The sequence below is a fragment of the Neoarius graeffei genome, chromosome 5 (genome assembly GCF_027579695.1).
Source record: "Neoarius graeffei isolate fNeoGra1 chromosome 5, fNeoGra1.pri, whole genome shotgun sequence".
Taxonomy (NCBI): Eukaryota; Metazoa; Chordata; class Actinopteri; order Siluriformes; family Ariidae; genus Neoarius; species Neoarius graeffei.
This window is the reverse complement of record NC_083573.1, coordinates 61,018,687-61,031,761: the sequence shown is the minus strand read 5'-3', so window position 1 is coordinate 61,031,761 and position 13,075 is coordinate 61,018,687. Positions and strand designations below refer to the sequence as shown.

At 45.2% G+C, this 13,075-nt stretch overlaps 1 protein-coding gene across 1 annotated transcript; it reads left to right on the top strand.

Annotated features, from left to right (window-relative positions):
* The first annotated feature begins 4,786 nt into the window (after positions 1 to 4,786).
* LOC132886278 (paraneoplastic antigen Ma1 homolog) lies at positions 4,787 to 6,256 on the top strand. The gene has a single exon (XM_060920834.1). The coding sequence runs from the start codon at positions 4,787 to 4,789 to the stop codon at positions 6,254 to 6,256; it is 1,470 nt and encodes a 489-aa protein (XP_060776817.1).
* The last annotated feature ends 6,819 nt before the right edge of the window (positions 6,257 to 13,075 follow it).

The window sequence follows — 13,075 nt, the reverse complement described above, 5'->3', positions numbered from 1 at the left end:
AGGTTTCTAAGTTTTCCTGAGATTATTTTATCCAGTGAACTGGTGTTCTTTGTATTATTCGTATAATTTTTAGTAATGATAGCAATTCATAATATTTACATGAATAATTAGTTACTAGGAGTTTGCATGTTCTCTTCGTGCTTGGGTGGGTTTCCTTCAGAGGCTCCGGTTTCCTCCCACAGTCCAAAGACATGCGGATTCGGTTAACTGGCTACAGTGGCGGCTGCTGGTTTTTAAAACAGGGGAAGCCCATTTTACGCATTCATCGTAAAACCTGTAGGCCAGATATCAAAGCATAGAAAGGTGTGCCCCATTAGCATAGTGAACTAGACAACCCTACCTAGTGGCAGAAAGTATTTTTGCTTGTACATTTCATGTTATAGTCTGGCTTGCCAGGCTAGTGCCTCATATCCTTAATCAAAAATATCAAACATCCAAAAATCACTGGCTATTCAACGAAGAGCCTTGAACATCATACCCTGATATGCAACACAGAGTCTTTAACACAACACCCAGCTGTGCAACACATCCTTGAACATCTTCTGCAACACAGTCTGGAAATTCATAACCAGGTAGGCTATGCAACACACAGAACCTTGAATATCATACCCAGGTATAACCTATAACACAGAGCCCACCATTCTCTTAACATTACTGAACAATATACACACTTCAGATTCATGAACATGAACACTATTTATACACAAATTCTGCCCTCCGCTCCTTTTCCAGAAAATGGTCTGTGACCCTGTCATACCAGCTGGTTGTGCTTTCCAGAGACTTCACCAATTTCTGTTAGCAGCTAGCACTGCAGATCCCAATAAGGCTCAAGCTAGCCTACAACCAGATTGAACTACAAATGAAATAAACGAGTGATTCACGAATGATCAAACTGATAGAATGGATGAAAGTTAACGGAGCACAACGAGTAATATTTACACTTATTTACAGAGTAATGTACAGAGACATCAATGAGAAGAAACGTTTATATGAAAAGAAATTCGGACAGCACTTTGGCACACGACTGCACTTTCTCGACATCTGCTAGGGACTGACTGATCATACTTCCATGTTCCTCGCCAAAGTACCGCCCTCCTCATGTCTTTCAAACACTACTTCCAATAATCCTTTATCAGCCCGGCTTCTTGTCCCTCCCACTGTCTCGTTTAGTCCCAGAGAAGCCCGGCTTCCCTGGAAGTGACGATTTTGTTGATTTTAACCAATAACAACTAGCCGAAATTGGCTGTTCAGAGCCGTCTCATAGACTGCAACGGATACCCGGCTGCCAGTCAGTGTTGCCAGATACTGCTGACGTTTTCCATCCCAAAATATGTTCAAAACCCACCAAAATGCACTTAAAACCGCCCAGTCTGGCAACACTGCTGCCAGTCCATAGAGCCCATTGAAATAAGAAAGGTTACAGCCTGGCAGCAAAGGTGATTCTCGTAGCGAACTACAAGTTCGTCAGACATCACTCAAATAAGTTACAGGATAGTTATGAACATAAATACAATCTTGGGCATATATTATGTTATGCAAGTTATTGTTTTAATGAGAATTCAACGTCGTAGATGCCGCAGTTTGGGGAGAGAATTTTAGGGGAAGCTCGGCTTCCCTTGTTGTCGCTGAGAAATCGCCCCTGACTGGCTACTATAAATTGGTCATGGGTGTGAATGTTAGTGCAAATGGCTGTCTGTCTCTCTGTGTTAGCCCCATGATAGATTGGCTGCTTGTCCAGGGTGTACCTCGCCTATTGCCCACTGTCAGCTAGCATTGGCTCCAGCTTCCCCTGTGACCCTTTAATGGATAAATGATACAGAAATTGAATGAATAAATGAGAAACTATCCTCTTTTATATATTCAAATTGCTGCAAATAAGAGTCCAAGATTTGCCTGAGATTGTGCCCCACCTCTTGCCCAAAGCAAGGGGGCAAAATTGGATTGTTGGGATTGGACAGCTGGGATTGGCTCCAGCTTTCCCTACAACTTTGACAAATAAACATTAAATATAATGGATGGGGGTGGCATGGTGGTGTAGTGGTTAGCGCTGTTGCCCCACAGCAAGAAGGTCTGGGTTCGAGCCCCGTGGCCAGCAAGGGCCTTTCTGTGAGGAGTTTGCATGTTCTCCCCGTGTCCGTGTGGGTTTCCTCTGGGTGCTCCGGTTTCCCCCACAGTCCAAAGACATGCAGGTTAGGTTAACTGGTGACTCTAAATTGACTGTTGGTGTGAATGTGAGTGTGAATGGTTGTCTGTGCCTATGTGTCAGCCCTGTGATGACCTGGCGACTTGTCCAGGGTGTACCCCACCTTTCATCCATAGTCAGCTGGGATAGGCTCCAGCTTGCCTGCGACCCTGTAGAACAGGATAAAGTGGCTAGAGATAATGAGATAAGATAATGGATGGATTTGCCTGGGATTAATATGACTATTCAGTAGTTGAATTCAGTATATGAATAAGAGTACATGATTATTCAACAAATAAGGTACATAGAGAACATGGACAAGTCACTACTAATGTAAATTCATAAATAAACAATGTCATAACAACAGTATGCTTTCTACTGAAAGCATTTTTACAGTTCACTTATCATCTCCCACTGTCTGTTAACCTATTAACTGGATATTTGCAACATCATTCCAGTAGGATGGATTACACAAATGAATGCTCTATAAGCATCAGTCACAACCCAGAGCTAAAAAATAGGCACTAGGTGAGGGCATGCTACAGAATTGTAAATTGCATCTTTATGAACTTTTCATCCCCACTGGAAATTGAGTGTGTATTTGGGTGTACTTCAAAGACACTATAGCTGTAGGCAGCAAGCAACCTTGGGATAGAAATACAGGGAGAGAAATGAAGGGAAAGCACAGTTATTGTGCAGGAGCATAACATACCTTGCGGAGACAGGGAGGTGGGGGGTGTAAAGGATTGAGGGGGCTATAAGGTTGAAGCTACCCAGTTTCTTCCAGTAACTCTGAATGCTCCCATAGCATAATGCTAAGCTTAACTGATCACACGTGAAATTTATAGTAATATTTCAAAAAAGCAAAACAAAATAGTTTTCAATCAAATGAAAATCTCATCTTAAAATTAACCATGCATTGCTTTTCATTCACATTGGCTTGCTATTTATTTATTTGTAAGGTCCTCTAAAATAACACTGTATTTTATACTCTATATTGGATTGCCCTATTTTCTGTGTAATTAACTCCATTTACCATAATGCCTTGTGGTTTGGAATATTTTCACTGTTCTGATGTGTTGTGACGTTCTGTGCATTCGGACCAATCAGACTTATTTGCTCATTGTAGTTTTATTTGAATTTTGATGTCAGCCAATGGTAATTGGTATATGTTTAATGCCCGCGAGTTCGCGGGCTTTTTGAGATGTTTCATCACTTCGCGAGGGAGAAGCTCACGGAGTTCCCGCCTGCTGCTGAGCAGAGAGAGATCGCGTTGTTTGTGAGCTCTATTTTCAGCACTTATTTTGCAGACAGTCTTTTTATAGTTTGGTCTGCTTGTGGCCATAAACTCCGGTGTCACTCCAGTGAGTGATCTTGCTGTTTTTTTTCTGCGGACACATCTGCCCTCTGTGCTGTGCCCACCGGAGCGCTTTCGTCAGTCCCGGGAACTCACTGTGTCGGGTCTGGGACCCAGCCCGCTACCGAGGGGTTTGGGGTGAGCAGCATCTTATTCGAGAGAGCTAACCCACAGCAATAGCTAGCCCTCTGCTCAGGAGCATCTGCTGCGTGACTGTACCGACATCTGTAACCTGATCCGTCTGGTTTGACCGGTGGATTGTGAGTAACGCGAACCCACACTTACACTGACACACACACACGCGTTCCTCTGGTCTCGCCTGGATAGCCAGTGTTTTAGAAGGGCATTGCAGCGGTTGCTGTTCTGCCTGCAGTTCAGAGAGCTGCCACCTGTGCACCAACGGGCCCCAACTGCGCGCGCGTTTTTTTTCTTTTCCACTTCTTTTCTTTTGATACTTTACCCAATTTTATTTTCTTACTATGTACTGCTGGTATACACACTGTTGATGTGCTATCTGTAACATCTCTATTATGTAGGCTAATTGTTTCCGCTCTTCTTGTGCCGGTGTTACTATTTTCTTGGTGATTACATTGCATGCTTCTTTTGGAGCATTTATTGTCAAATACTATCTCCTATTATTATGATTATTATTATTATTATTATTATTGCTATTATTATTATTATTATTATTATTATTGCTTATTAATACATTTAATCATTATTATTTAATTATATCTTGGGTGTATTGGTTGCTCATTTGGTTCTTTATATTTGAACATTCTGACATGCGCACTGCAGACTAGCTATTAGTTCTTTCACTCAAGCTACTGTTATTTTAAATTCTGAGGAAATACACCATACACTAGCTTCAAAGGTAAGTGTAGTATTTTCGCAGTGGAGGCACCGCGCTGTTAAATTTATCATTTATTAGATTCATGCTTATTATTCTCTCTCTCTACTCATACTTGTACCCTTATGGTATCAGGAATCTCAGCCAGCTCACCACTCCACCGCTGAGAACTTAGGACCCTGTTGCGCCATTATTTATTGGGATTTAGGGTAACTCTTTAGCCTATAGCCTACTGTGCTGGGTGATCAGCACCTGTCAAAAAAAAAAAAAAAAAAGGGGGTTACATTTTGGAGGCACCGCTGGGATTTTCCTGTTTACCAGAACAAGTAGATCGCTGTGTTTTGCTTAGTGTTTGTGTTGTGTTAGTTATTGCTGTTTGCTGGGCAGTTTTTTTAACATGGACCTTAGTCAGGCTGTTGAGTGGAGCCGTGAGGAGAATGTGGAGTTGTGTCATGCCATTTTACTTAGCAGAGTGCCATTGGAGGCCACTGATGATGTGGTTAGCTGTGTGCTCAGCACAGTTAAGGTTCTGGGTAGGACCCGGATACACGGTCGCCGTGGTGACAAGACTGGTAGGCACCTGTACATTTTAGTCGAGACTTCTGTTGAGTTGGATCAGAGCTCTGTCCCTCCTGAAGTGGGAATTGTAGGTGAGGCAGGTCCATGGGCTGTTCATGTAGTGAGTAGTTTGCTGCCTGCTAGTCCTGTTCTTGAAAGTGATGGATTCGAAGCCAAGCTATTTTCATTATTACAGCAGGAAGGCAAGTCTATGGGTGATGTGAAGGCTGTTTTGGGCACGCAGCCTCCTAAACCTGATGTCAGCATGGATCTTGTGAATGCCATAGGCCAGCTCGTTGATCGCTGTAACCAGGCATCTGTTGATGTGCCTGGCTATAGAAAACTGAGGCTGTTTTCCGGTTTACGGCCCGTTCCCCCAGGCGAGGAAGAATATGAGGCCTGGATGGAGCAGGCTACTCAGATGATTACTGAGTGGCAGTGCAGTGATGCTGCTAAGCGACAGCGCATTGTTGAGAGTTTGCGTGGGCCTGCTGCGGATATAGTAAGGTTTTTGAAAGTCAGTAGCCCATCTGCTACTGCTACTGATTACTTAACCGCTCTTGACACTACTTATGGATCGACTGAGAGTGGGGCAGACCTTATGGCATCGTTTCGCCATACTTTTCAAGAAGATGGTGAGAAACTTTCTGCTTTCTTGTATCGCTTGGACAAGCTTCTCCACCGTGCTCTTTTGAGAGGAGGGATTGAAGCTGCAGGCCTGAATCGTGCACGTCTGGAGCAGTTGTTCAAGGGTGCTCTCACCACTGACATTGTGGCTTTACGTGTGCGACTTCTGCACACTTTGCAAGCTCCGCCTTCTTTTTCCCAGTTAATGCGAAATGTGAGAGAGGAAGAGCACTGGGTAAGTGCAAGGGAGAGTGCAAAGGTTTCTGTGGCCTCATCAACATTTTGCCAGGTTCCTGTGACTGCTGCTGTCGCTCTTCCTCATGTGCCTGTTACTCCCCTGGCGTCTGAGGTTGACAGTCTGAGGAAAGAGGTCAAGGAGCTGACGTCTTTAGTAACTAAACTTTTGACTGCTACTACCGTGGCTCCTGAAAATCCTCAAGTCTCACAGTTTGGTGTAAGCCACAGCACAGAAACCACAGCCCCAGCTGTTCCCACAAGGGCTGTTTCTTCGAACCTGCCGAAGTCTACGACATCCTCTTCTGTTCCTGCCATTTTTTGTTACAAGTGTGGAGAAGACGGCCACACCAAGCGAGAGTGCACACGTCCTGAGAACTTGAGGGTAGTGAATCAGAAGCTGCTTAAGAGGGTCACGCAGCAGGGAAACTTCCCCGGAGCTCAGTGAAGGAACGGCACAGAGCTCCATCACACAAAACACGTTCCGCTCATTGTTCACCTCCAATCAAAGTCAGCCAATCACAACTGCCGTCTGGGTTAGTGGGGCCCTCGGCTGAGGTGCCCGTGCAGATAGAAGGTATTTATGCTAAAGCTCTGCTTGATAGTGGTTCTCAGGTCACCATCTTGTATCATAGCTTTTATAATGCATATTTGAAGCATTTGCCACTGCAGCCAGTGGAAAATCTGGAAATATGGGGTTTGAGCTCTCACAAATACCCATATGATGGATATTTACCTCTTAGGCTTGAGTTCACTGAAGCGGTCACTGGTGTGCCTCAGGTGGTGGACACTTTAGCTCTTGTGTGTCCTGACCCTCAGACAAAAGAGGGTATAGCCATTTTGGTAGGCACAAACACTCACTTAGTGAAGAAGTTGTTCCACTCTTGTCGTGAACAGGCAGGTGACGGGTTTCTTAACACGCTGACCATACACCCGGTGATAAAAGAGGTTTTTGAGTCCATTAAGCACACAGGTGTATCACCGGAGGATGTGAATAAACACGGTACTGTGTGGTTCACGAAACCTAAGCCTGTTGTTTTAAAGCCTGGGCAGGAGCTGCAGCTTTCAGGACTGCCCAAGTTTCCTGGTGAACTCAATGACTCTTTAGTCCTGGTAGACCAGCCTTTTAGTGCTGATGATACATCTGTCCCTGAGCTTGAGGTTCGGCCTGAAGTCCATCCAGTCTCTGCGGTGTCCTGCCGTCGTATTACGGTAAATGTGAGGAATGTTTCTTCCAGGGATGTTCTTGTGAAGAGAGGTAGTCCCCTCGCTCACATATACCCTGTAGAGATGGTGCCACAGTTTCCGTCCACTTGCAGTCCCATAGCTGCTGGTGAGCTTACTTCTGCTTCTTTTGATTTTGGCACTTCTTCTATGCCAGAGGAGGCAAAACATCGCCTCTGCGAGAAGATGTTGCAGAGGAAGGAAGTGTTTTCTTGTAGCGAGTGGGATGTAGGCTGCTCAAAAAGCACTCAGCATGAAATCAGGTTAAATGACTCGCGGCCTTTTCGGGAGCGATCTCGACGTTTAGCTCCTGCTGATCTAGAGGATGTGCGTCAGCATTTGCTGGAACTCCAGAATCATGGCATCATTTCGGAGTCTCGGAGTCCGTATGCTTCGCCCATTGTTGTAGTGCGCAAGAAGTCAGGTAAAGTCAGGATGTGTATTGATTATAGAACGCTTAACCAGCGGACCATCCCTGACCAGTACACAGTTCCCAGGATCGAAGACGCCCTCCATTGTCTCTCTGGTAGTAAGTGGTTCTCGGTGTTGGACTTGAGAAGTGGCTATTACCAGATTCCCATGAGCGAGGCTGATAAAGAAAAGACAGCGTTCATCTGTCCTTTAGGTTTCTATCAGTTTGAGCGTATGCCTCAGGGAATCTGTGGTGCCCCTGCCACATTCCAGAGAGTCATGGAGCGGACAGTCGGAGACATTAATTTTCTGGAGGTTCTGGTGTATTTAGATGACCTGATTGTCTTTGGTAGCACCTTGGAGGAGCATGAGGAGAGACTCTTAAAGGTTCTGGACAGGTTGAGAGATGAAGGTCTCAAACTTTCGTTGGATAAGTGTCAGTTTGGCAGGACGTCTGTGAACTATGTGGGGCACATAGTTTCACAGGATGGCATAGCCACTGACCCCTCCAAAATAGAGGCTGTTGTTTCATGGCCTCGACCACAGACTGTCACTGAGCTACGGTCATTTTTGGGTTTTTGTGGATATTACCGTCGTTTTGTGAAGGGTTTTTCCACATTATGCCGACCGCTGAACGAGTTGCTGCAGGGCTGTCTGCCTCGGAAGAAGAGCTCGAGTTCACAGGCTGCTGACTCGAAACCTTCTTTCCGGCCTTCTGAACCTTTTGGCCCTAGATGGAGCGATCAGTGCGAATCCGCTTTTCAGGAGTTGAAGTCAAGGTTAACTCAGGCCCCGGTGCTAGCTTTTGCAGACCCCCAAAAGCCATATGTTTTGCATGTGGATGCAAGCCTGGATGGTCTAGGTGGTATCCTTTATCAAGAGTACATTGAAGGATTGCGTCCTGTGGCGTTCATCAGTCGTAGTCTTTCCCCTTCAGAGAGGAATTATCCAGCTCACAAACTGGAGTTTTTAGCTTTGAAGTGGGCTATTGTGGATCGGCTGCATGACTACCTTTATGGAGCCAGTTTTGAAGTCAGGACGGACAACAACCCCCTGACTTATATAACCAAGTCTGCCACATTGGATGCCACTGGTCATCGCTGGTTGTCGGCATTGTCCACTTACGACTTCAGCCTGAAGTACAGGCCTGGGCGGAAGAACATGGATGCTGACGCACTGTCGCGACGCCCTCACGTCAGTCTGTCCCTTGACGATGAGTGGCAAGAGATTCCCGCCCCTGGAGTGCGAGCTATTTGTCAGGTGGTGGCCACACAGAGAGCTGGTTGTTCTCCATTCCCCCGGGTTGCTGATCAGATTTGCAGCCATGAGTCAGCTGTTCCAACAGCATTCTGTCATGTTGCTGCTGTAGCACCTGATCAGTTGCCTACTTTTAGTTCTAGTGAGCTTCAAGAAGCTCAGAAAAGCGACCCTCTTATAGGAGATGTCTGGCAAGCTATAAGTCTGAAGAAGCCTGCTAGTAGTATCCTGACGCGGCATCCTGACTTTAAGATCCTGAAAAAGGAGTGGGCAAAGCTGTCTATTGACAAGGGACTGCTATACAGGACTGTTAAGCGGGGTGGTCAGTGTGTGAGACAACTGGTGCTCCCTAAGCAATTCCATGGTCTGGTTTTTAAGCTGCTGCACGACGATAGTGGCCACTTGGGGTTTGACAAGTCGTATAGTCTGGTTCAGGACAGGTTTTACTGGCCTCGTATGAAGCTTGATGCAGAGAAATACTGTAAGACATGTGAGCGCTGCATCAAGCGGAAAACATTGCCTCAGAGGGCTGCTCCTCTTTCCCACATACAGAGTTCTGGACCCATGGATTTGGTGTGCATAGATTTTCTTTCGATTGAGCCTGACTCTCGAAATGTTTGCAATGTGTTGGTCGTCACTGACCATTTCACGCGTTATGCACAAGCCTTTCCTACTAAGGACCAGACAGCTGTCACAGTGGCAAGGACTCTCTGGGAGAGATATTTTATTCATTATGGCTTGCCCACCCGTATCCACTCCGACCAGGGTAGGGACTTCAAGAGTAGACTGGTGACTGAGATGTTGACAATGTTGGGTGTGAAAAAGTCGAGGACGTCTCCTTACCACCCCCAGGGTGACCCACAACCTGAGAGGTTCAATAGGACTTTGTTAGACATGTTGGGCACCCTAGAGCCACATCAAAAGTCAAAGTGGAGTCAGCATATAGCACATTTGGTGCATGCGTATAATTGCACTCCTAATGAGGCTACCGGGTACTCCCCCTATTTCTTGATGTTTGGTCGGGAGGCTCGCCTCCCTGTTGATGTTTGCTTTGGTGTTTCATCTGATGACACGTCATTTGCATCACATTTAAAGTATGTGGCAAAGATGAAAGAGGAGTTGCAAGCTGCTTACCAGCTGGCATGTGCCTCTGCGGATAGGATGAATCAGAGCAACAAGGAGAGGTATGACCAGAAAGTTCGCTATCATAGCCTGAGTCCTGGGGATCGGGTTTTGATTAGAAACTTGGGTCTGAAAGGGAAGCAGAAGCTAGCGGATAGATGGAGCTCATGTCTTTACAGTGTTGATGGTCAGCTTTCTGACCTCCCTGTGTACAGGTTGACGCCTGTTGATGGTAATGGACCAGTCAAGGTGATACACCGTAACCATATCTTGCCTTTAGGACAGGAGGTAAGACTAGGTCCAGGGGTCGCCACCACTCCAGCCGTGGGCCCAAGAGCTGTGAAACACAGAAGGGCTAGGGAAAATCGTAGGACTGGTGTCTCTGAGGTGTTGCCTCCTGTGGTACATGCACAGTCTAGCACTTCTGATTCTGATTCGGAATATGGTTGTTATGCTGAGGATGCAGTGCAACATGCTCCTCTGACTGCTGGCACGCATAATGCCCAGCCTGTACCAGATTCTACTGCGCCGTGTGTCTCCACCACAGTTAGAAGCCCTAGGTTAGTGCCCACACCTAGAGATGTGATAACTCCACTCAACCCTGCACTCCTTACCTCTCCACATAGGTCTCCTGAGGTAGTGAAGGATTTAGTAGCCACAGACCAGGATGTTAGTTGTCCTGATGTTCACTCTGTAGTTTATTCTGCAGCTCCCACAGACTCCGTTCTTCCCTTAGTACGTAGGTCACATAGGGATAGGAAGCCTACTGACCGCTTGACTTATGGCAAGCTAGGAGTGCAGAGCAGGAATGTTGTAGCATCACACTTTGCACTTGCCGAGCCATTCCCTGCACGGTATAAAGTTTCTCATGCCTGGTGGTGTAATCCGCAGGCTCTTTGCAGTACATGCACAGACCGGCCATTCCTTATGCCATGCACTTCACCTGCCTTTACACCCATAGCTAGTTTTTAAGCAATAGGCCATGTTTGTTTTGGGTCTTTGTTTTGTTTTGCTTATTTGTTTTCTTACCTATTTTTCCTGTTCACCTTATAATATATGTAACCCAGCATGGGGGCATGCTGTTTGTTGGTGGGGGGAGAGTGTAAGGTCCTCTAAAATAACACTGTATTTTATACTCTATATTGGATTGCCCTATTTTCTGTGTAATTAACTCCATTTACCATAATGCCTTGTGGTTTGGAATATTTTCACTGTTCTGATGTGTTGTGACGTTCTGTGCATTCGGACCAATCAGACTTATTTGCTCATTGTAGTTTTATTTGAATTTTGATGTCAGCCAATGGTAATTGGTATATGTTTAATGCCCGCGAGTTCGCGGGCTTTTTGAGATGTTTCATCACTTCGCGAGGGAGAAGCTCACGGAGTTCCCGCCTGCTGCCGAGCAGAGAGAGATCGCGTTGTTTGTGAGCTCTATTTTCAGCACTTATTTTGCAGACAGTCTTTTTATAGTTTGGTCTGCTTGTGGCCATAAACTCCGGTGTCACTCCAGTGAGTGATCTTGCTGTTTTTTTTCTGCGGACACATCTGCCCTCTGTGCTGTGCCCACCGGAGCGCTTTCGTCAGTCCCGGGAACTCACTGTGTCGGGTCTGGGACCCAGCCCGCTACCGAGGGGTTTGGGGTGAGCAGCATCTTATTCGAGAGAGCTAACCCACAGCAATAGCTAGCCCTCTGCTCAGGAGCATCTGCTGCGTGACTGTACCGACATCTGTAACCTGATCCGTCTGGTTTGACCGGTGGATTGTGAGTAACGCGAACCCACACTTACACTGACACACACACACGCGTTCCTCTGGTCTCGCCTGGATAGCCAGTGTTTTAGAAGGGCATTGCAGCGGTTGCTGTTCTGCCTGCAGTTCAGAGAGCTGCCACCTGTGCACCAACGGGCCCCAACTGCGCGCGCGTTTTTTTTCTTTTCCACTTCTTTTCTTTTGATACTTTACCCAATTTTATTTTCTTACTATGTACTGCTGGTATACACACTGTTGATGTGCTATCTGTAACATCTCTATTATGTAGGCTAATTGTTTCCGCTCTTCTTGTGCCGGTGTTACTATTTTCTTGGTGATTACATTGCATGCTTCTTTTGGAGCATTTATTGTCAAATACTATCTCCTATTATTATTATTATTATTATTATTATTATTATTATTATTATTGCTATTATTATTATTATTATTATTATTATTATTATTGCTTATTAATAAATTTAATCATTATTATTTAATTATATCTTGGGTGTATTGGTTGCTCATTTGGTTCTTTATATTTGAACATTCTGACATGCGCACTGCAGACTAGCTATTAGTTCTTTCACTCAAGCTACTGTTATTTTAAATTCTGAGGAAATACACCATACACTAGCTTCAAAGGTAAGTGTAGTATTTTCGCAGTGGAGGCACCGCGCTGTTAAATTTATCATTTATTAGATTCATGCTTATTATTCTCTCTCTCTACTCATACTTGTACCCTTATGGTATCAGGAATCTCAGCCAGCTCACCACTCCACCGCTGAGAACTTAGGACCCTGTTGCGCCATTATTTATTGGGATTTAGGGTAACTCTTTAGCCTATAGCCTACTGTGCTGGGTGATCAGCACCTGTCAAAAAAAAAAAAAAAAAGGGGGTTACATATTTATTTATTTATTTATTTATTTATTTGAAAATGTGCCTGAAATTTACTCAACTTTTGCAGGAAAGATGCAAATGTTTATAACTAGTTTCTATTGGCATTACTATTAACACATTCATGTTGTCTTTTACTGTACATCATGTGGATGTCCAGGAGCATGTGCGTCACTTACCTGGGGAAGAGATGGCACCAGGATGCACTATCGGAAGAAGGCAAGATGGCGAAAGCAGCATGATACTCTGGGCAATGTTCTACTGGTAAACCTTAGGTTCTTGCATTCATGTGTATGTTACTTTGACATTTACCACCTACCTAAACAGACTTGCAGACCAAGTATACCCCTTGATGGCAAGGTTATTCTGTAATGGAACTGGCCTGCTTCAGCAGGATAATGAGCCCTGCCACACTGCAAAAATAGTTTGCCAATGGTTTGAGGAACATGAATAAGAGTTAAAAGGTGTTGACTTGGCCTCCAAATTCCAAAGATTGCAATCTGATTGTGCATCTGTGGGATGTTTTCAATCGATAAGGATCCAAGGAACCATGGAGGCCCCACCTTGCAATTTATAGGATTTAAAGAATCTGTTGCTAATGTTTTGAAG